Source organism: Colobus angolensis, unplaced genomic scaffold, assembly GCF_000951035.1.
Source record: "Colobus angolensis palliatus isolate OR3802 unplaced genomic scaffold, Cang.pa_1.0 Scaffold51, whole genome shotgun sequence".
Classification (NCBI taxonomy): Eukaryota; Metazoa; Chordata; class Mammalia; order Primates; family Cercopithecidae; genus Colobus; species Colobus angolensis.
The window spans coordinates 1,694,659-1,702,495 of record NW_012118599.1 but is presented as its reverse complement, the minus strand read 5'-3'; the positions used below and the strand labels follow the sequence as shown (position 1 = coordinate 1,702,495).

The following is a 7,837-nucleotide window of genomic DNA, read 5'->3' as shown; positions in this document are numbered from 1 at the left end:
TGGCTCATAGGCTTTCTTCGAGGCATAATATCCTACTATCCAAGACCAGCACCCTCGGGAGAATAATTGAATTTGAATATAATTAGAACAGTTCACAGCTTAGCAAACACTAGGGAGGAAATGATGACCCAGGAAGCTGACTTGAACTGGTAATGCCTTTAGGAAGCAAAGACAGAGGCTGAAGCCTTATTCTGTACAGTTACTGTTAAGAAAGTTGTCAGAAGAAACACATCTGCCTTTTTTTCCAGGTGAACAGCCGTGAGTTGTCTAGCATGATAGTGCTTATTTTCTTGGGTAAGTGAATGGTGCTTCTGGTTTATCTGAATTATTCATAATACTAATTCTTTGTAAACTGAACACTATCACACTTAAGCTTAACAGGAGTTTGTAATATGAAGTACCAAGTAAATTACAAATTTATGCTTTACCATGGTTTATTCCTCTTGCAAAAATGTATGCTCACTTTTACTCATTTATTTCTAACTCTATGGATAATGCAGAATATGATAATTGCATTGATCTCTCAGCTTGTTTCTGTCTTATTGTATAAAGTAACCCAATGACTTTGAGTTATTTATTAGGATTAATGGAATTCACACATGTGTTAGAATCTTTTAGAAATAAAACCTTCCAGTATCTTTTTACAAGTTATAAGATGAAAAATTTCAAACTATTATCTATTTTATTTATTTTGCTCTGAAATTAATAAAAATAAGATTAATTTAAACCATTCAATTTACCTACAGTGTTAATATTTGCTAACTAGAAGTAATTTAGTGAAATAAAACAAATTAACACCATATGAAAATGCTTCATATTTTGATTAATTTTTATGACCTAGAAGTCAAGTGTGTACTTACTTTTCGTGTATTAGATCTGATGAATGTATTATAAGATGTTGATGAAAAATAATTTATTTTTATTTAATGCAGAACCCATGGAAATGTATTTGCTAGATGTGTGACTGGATAATATTTTATAGCTTCTTTAGCATTTGGTAGAATCTATAAACTGAATTCAGAAAAGGAATAATTGTAATTATAGCTAGATAGTAATTTTAAAAATATGACATTTTACCTTTAAACTAATATACCCTTGATGAATAAAGGTATACTTGTGGGCAAGAAAGCAAAGTTTACTTTAAATTGTATTGAACGTAAAAGGAGAGTCATATCAAGTCAAGAAAACAAATTAAGAAGGAGAGAAATCCCTCATATTTTTTCAATTTTTCTTTGGTTTAAGTAATAGTCTTCCATTGTTCCAGAATTTTGCTTTTTGTAATTATTTCTAAAATATTTTCTTATTTTTATAAAGATTGTTAATATTTCTAAAGTTCTTTTGTTGTTGTAAAGAGAAATATAGGAAACTATAATTTTTATAGATCAGGCAGCAACATAATGAAGCTCACAAAATACATTACAGACTCATTATGACCTCAGTTGAAAAGGCAATGGCCTCTTATTTTCATCTTTTACTTCTAAATTAACTTGACGCCAGGTTGCATGAAGGAGGGAAATAATTTCTTAACATTGTTAGAACTAAAATTATACTGTTTGATAGGTTGTACCAACATTTCCCATATTATGTTTTTTAGAATGCTTATTTGACGTTAAATAGGTCTTATAATGAGGAAAATGTCTGTTGGCAAAGAAATGTGGAAAACAATCAATTTTAGAAACTCAGAACATTTAATAGGATAATGAGTCCTATACGTCTTTAAAGCAGTGATATAATTTGCAGCATTATCAAAAAATAGAAGTTATTTTTCATTAAGCATTACAGGAAAATTCTTGAAAAATCCTAGGTTAAATATAAAACCACAAATCATAGTCAGGAATGAATAAGGCAGATTTTGGAAAAGTAAAGTTATATTTCTGATTCTTGTGGACCAAATCATTGAGGTGGTTTTCTTAGCTGAGTCAATATTTTGTCTGAGTGGAAGGTGTGGAAAATCCTATAAAATAATCTATTAAGTAGCTTGTTCAACCAAAAACTGAAAATGTGTAAGGAAGTAAAACATAATTGGGGAAGATAACATGTAGTATTTCCAAGTGATTATTACTCTGAAGTGCTGATGAAATTTTGATATATCCAGGAAATTATCACTTATAAGATTCTTGAGGGGGCTTTTCACAAGATATAATGATTAATGGCATTAATAACCATTTTCTTATAAGTTGAGTTTATGACTTCAAATTCCTATTTCTGGGTCTTTGGAAAACTGGATTTGACCAAGTAACTTTGGGCTAGGATCAAAAGGGTCGTCTTTTTCTTTCTCTGGGTTTGCCAACTAAAGAGTACAAGGGCTTGGCTAGATGTGGTTGTCCATGAACACATGAGAAAACAGCTGATATGTCCATTTCCACTCCAGCCCTCAGCAAGAAAAATGTTACCAAGCTACACCTATGGGCCTAATCTCCAAGTGCAGTGACCCAGCAAGTAGTACATATGGTCCAATCAGTTGTCTTGGATTCTTCTTATAAGATGAGATTTGGAAAGAGGTAAGATTAAAAAAAAAAAAAAAGATTTCAAGGCCTTACTTGAAGCCGATCACTGTACATTGTCACAGGTGATTCATGATTAACAACAGCATTTAAAAATTCAAATAATTTGGCTCTTATTTAGTTATAGCTTGACTCTCTTGATGACAGTTACTGTAACTGTCTCTGTAACACAACTGCCATCCCCATATTTTTTTCTATTAATTGATTTGGCTAGTGTCAGTTCATATGTTTGCAGAATCAATTTGACTAATTTGTGTAACACATTAAATTAACATTGCTGTTTTCTTGATTGTTTTTGGAAAATTTGCTGGATTTCTCCTCTAGCAAAAGTAACTTGTAAATATCTGGAAGGTATTATTTTTTTAGATGTTATGAGTTATTTATATATATCTTACATATAAACAACTAGTAAGTTGGGTATAAGTCAATATTCATTTATTGAATACATATACTGCATAATTGTGTTTGATGAAAAAAATACAGTTATAAATTATCCTTAATGTCTGTGGGTGAAGCTGTACAATCCAGTGGTGGAAACAAGCACATGAATATATACACTAAGGAACAGTAAATGCTGTAATTGGGGGATCCCCACAGTTCTACTAAGTGGATGAAAGATGTCAAATTCATTTTAAGTGTGGAAAAAGGGGAGTATAGAATTCAAGTAAAGTTTCCAGAAAATAGCTAATAATTGTGTTCAGTTTTAAACAACAAAAAGGGTTATTCCAGAAGAAAAAGAAAGAAGGTATTGATCAGGAACTAGACAGTATGTACGCAGAGGTGTAAGACAACATGGATCATTTGGGAAACGATAAATGCTTGAGGTCTTCCAGATTGCACATGGTGAGGAATATGAGAGCCCTGATATGAGAAATCATTTAAAGGATATAAACAAAAATGGCAAGACTAGAATAGTGCATTAGGTAGATTAGGGGTTATAAAGAGCCTATCTGAATAAGGTTCTGAATAAGCTTCAAACTGGAGGTAGACTGACTAATAAGTTAAACAAATGCTCAAAGTGAAAGTCAACAAATTTAGCAAGAATGAATGTGGGAGAGTGAAGTTGAGGATGGAAAATAGTCTACCACAAAACCAAGATTTCTAGTTTTGGTGCTTATGTTAGTTGTGGTATTGTGGATGAAGTAGAGTGGACCACAGTGGAACAATGATGATGAAGACCCTGTGAAAGTGTTTCTGAAACATTCAGGTAGAGACAACAATTATGTATCTATGACTGGAACACTGGAAATACTGAGATTGAATTATACATTTGAGAATCATCAGACTTTAGTTCAAACCATAAGAGTTAATGGAATTTTCTGCAGAGAATGTACAAAATGAAAATAGAAAAGGTCTGAGAAGAGAACCTAAGCTAAAATTATACTTTACTAGAAAAGTAAAATGATCCTGGGAAGAATTTTAGCTATGGTCAGAAAATACAAAGTGGATAAATATCAAGAGAACAAGAAGGGAGGACTGGTAAAGGAAAAGTTTCAAAAACAAAAAGTGAACAGAATGCTCAATGGCGAGATAAAATTTAAAACCATTAAGTTAGACTTCAAAGGGGTAATTAGAGACATTTTTAAGAGCAGTTTTAATGGAACAATAGTAATAAAAATAAATTATAAATTGAAGAATAGATGATGAGAAGTCAAAATGAGCAAATTTAAAGTAATTCATTTAAGAATCTATAAAAAGAAGAATAGATCTACAGCTAGAGAGGAGGTTAAGGGTATTCCCACCATCAATAATTTCACTACATGTTGTTTTCCATAATTCTGCTCCTTATCATGAATAACTTATATTTGAAGAAAATGGATGCCAAACTTATATTACAAACTTGTTTTTGTTGTTGTTGTTATTCAAGCTTTGGGGCTAAGCTTGGAAAATGAATACACTTCCCAAACCAATAATTGCACGTATTTAAGAGAGCAATGCCTACATGAGGCAAATGGATGTAAACATGCTTGGAGAATAATGGAAGATGCCTGCAATGATTCAGGTAAACAAGTTGCTAAGAATACACTCAAATGATTTATTTTTACTAAGATAAAAATAAGATTTGATATTTTGTCATTATCCTAAGAATTAAGTTTTTCTCTAAGTATCTTACTCAGTCTTGACCCCCAATCAATTAACTTTTAATCATGTATTAGCAAATTTAATTACAAAAGGATTTTCTTAATTACTAAAGGGCTTTAATTACTGATGCTGAGGGCAGCATTATTCAAGTTTTCAGATTATTTTCTTACCTCTCTTGCCATGTATAATGCTATAATTTTACACATTCTTCTCAGAACCATGGCAGTATTTTTTTTCAAATAAAAGGTTATTTTGATTATATATGTCAGTGATAAAATAGAAAAAATAAGATTTGTTATAATAATTGTGTATTTGTCCATGTATAATGTACATTTTATATTCTTGAAACATATATACAGTATTTTCAATTCTATGTCAAGAACAAGTAAAGCTACAGTTTTGTTTTAGCTTGTGCTACCTTCCAAACATTTGTGGGGAGGTTCAAGAGTTGAGAATGTGAAGATTGGAGAGTGACTGGTATTTTCTTTTTTTCTTTTGTTTTTCTTTCTCTTTTTTTTTTTTTTCAGACAGAGTATAGCTCCGTTGCCAGGCTAGAGCTTGGCTCATTGCAACCTCCGCCTCTCAGGTTCAAACAATTCTTTTTCCTGCCTCAGCCTCCAGAGTAGCTGGGACTATAGGCATGTGCCACCACGCCCAGCTAATTTTTGTATTTTTAGTAGAGACGGGGTTTCACCATCTTGGCCAGGATAGTCTCAATTTCTTGGCCTTGTGATCTACCCGCCTCGGCCTCACAGAGTGCTGGGATTACAGGTGTGCGCCACTGTGCCTGGCCTGTATTTCCGTAAAAAGAAAAAATATATATGTTTTGAATATTCAAGTAGCTAAATAAGCATTGAATGAGAGCATTATAGTAAGACTGCTTTCACTAAAAGTAAATACAATAAACTCTATAGTAGAACATAGTCAATTTATACAGTAGAAAATTGTATAATCTATTTTGATGATTAAACTTCTTGCTGCATTTTATAAGGCAATTTAAAATATGCTGTCAAAATATTATATTTAGGTGTCACAAATTGTACCTTATTTATTAATTTCAGTATACAAATAGCAAGTCGTTTGCAGTAAATTGCAATAATATTTGCATAATTATTTTATGTATGAAGCTGAAATATACATATTCTCAAATGTACAAATGAAATAAACTCAAGTATTTTTATTCAGAATAATTAAAAGAAAATGTTCAGGTAGAGGAATATATATTTTTCAATTAATGCAGAAAAAGAAATATTGGTAATTATGAAAGACTTATTCAATAATATTTATTGAGTGCTATGTGCCAGGACCACATAATTTTTAATGATAAATTTAAAGCCACCTGCACTCCTCTTACTGTAGTCTTACAATGACATGAAAATAAAAGATAAGATTATGACAAAATAGCTAATAAAATAGATAAGCTGATAAAACACTAAGAGCATTCTGGTCACCTCGTGTAAGAGTAGCCTTATTTTTACTGAAAAGCAAGAAATGATGTTCTAAGTAGGAAAAAACTATTTTGAAATGCACAAAGTTTTAATATAGAAAGTACCTTACGGAAAATATTCAATGAAAATACATGTTTTTCTTAAAAAGTCACTTATATGGACATCCTGCAGCAACCCCAGATAATCTTACCATATTAATTAATTATTCAGGTTAATATGTTAAAAGCGCTTTGGGGAGGAAGAGTCCAAAATTATAACAAGATTAGTATCTGTAGTGTTATATGTTTGATTGTGAGATCCAGGTGACCCCTGCAAGACGAAGAATTCATCATACTGTAACCTGAGTATCCAGTACTTAGTGGAAAGCAATTTCCGATTTAAAGAGTGTCTTTGCACTGATGACTTCTATTGTACTGTGAACAAACTGCTTGGAAAAAAATGTGTCAATAAATCAGGTAATATTTTGTTACAAGAAATGTTTATAGTCATGAAAAAGCAACAATTTCAAAATTAACCACATCTGTGTAATCTGATTAATTTTTTTTTGTAATTTGATTATTTTCAGAGCTTTATTATTTTTAAAATTTTGTTGGTACATAGTAGGTGTATATATTTGAAGGGTACATGAGGTGTTTTGATACAGTTCTTGATGTACCTTGGGGTTCTGTGAACCATAGACCTCAGCAAGTGCATGACATATTTCTTTCATTGCTAACCAAAATTCTAAGCTTCATTCGAGTCATTAGAATTATAGATTCACTCACTCAATTCATATATTTGTGAAGTTTATTGTGGCCTTGCACAACACCTAGATGACAGAAGACAAATAAGATATTATCTTTGTTGTTAAGGAACTCCAAGTCTCCTGGGAGAAATAAAAATTAACTAATTGCTAGAGTTATACTTGCCTTTGCATAGGGACATTTAATCAGGCTAATACACTGGAGTAGTGGTGATCAGCTAGCCTGCATGTACCTTTAAGGGTACAACAAAGACATTCCAAGAGATGTGCAAGATCAAACAGTTCTAAAGTGAACAGTTTCCAGTCTTTAATGTCCCTATATACTCCAAAAAGTAATCAACAGAGGAATGCACCTGTTATCACAGAGTCCTCAATTCTTCTTTCACAATCAACCTTCTCTCACTTTGTAAGAGGTAAATTTACCTCTCATCTACACGGAATGGTCTTATCGTCCAACCCATTCAGTCATCCATGGTGGGCTCATTGAACAAATTTCTGTTCCATGATTTTGCGTTTTCCAGAATATTAACAAATGAAGTTATGTAACATGTAGCCATTTTAATTCAGTTTATTTTATTTAACATAATACATTAGAGTTTAGTTAATTTTTATCATGTGTAAGTTTATTTTTCTTGATGAGTAGTATTTCATTGTGTGCGTATATAATAGATTGGTTATCCATTCATTATTGAAAGTAAATTGCATTATTTCCAGGTTTTCAGGGATTAAAAATAAGGCTGCTATAAATATTCACAAACAAGATTCAGACAAACATAAGTTTTTTTTCACTTATGAAATTGTGGAATCATATGATAAGTACATGCTTAACGTTACAAAAAGCTTCTAAACTGTAATTCAGATTTAGTGTAACCATCAATGTATAAAAGTTCCAGCTGCTTCATATTCCCAGCAGCACATATTTTTTTTTGCCATTCTAATATATATTTAGTGGTACCACATTGTGGTTTTAATTTGCACTTAATTATAATGTTAAGCATGTTTTTATGTGCTGTGTGCCATCTATCTATCTTATTTGGTAAAGTATTTCTTCAAACTTTTGC

The 7,837-nt window shown here is 31.5% G+C and overlaps 1 protein-coding gene across 1 annotated transcript in view; it reads left to right on the top strand.

Annotated features, from left to right (window-relative positions):
* The first annotated feature begins 272 nt into the window (after window positions 1-272).
* Window positions 273-7,837, top strand: part of GFRAL (GDNF family receptor alpha like) — a 65,178-nt gene continuing 57,613 nt past the window's right edge. Inside the window, exons 1-3 of the mRNA XM_011960195.1 lie at window positions 273-294; window positions 4,372-4,506; window positions 6,331-6,489. Coding sequence (XP_011815585.1) covers window positions 273-294; window positions 4,372-4,506; window positions 6,331-6,489 — 316 coding nt within the window. The remainder of the gene's footprint in view (window positions 295-4,371; window positions 4,507-6,330; window positions 6,490-7,837) is intronic.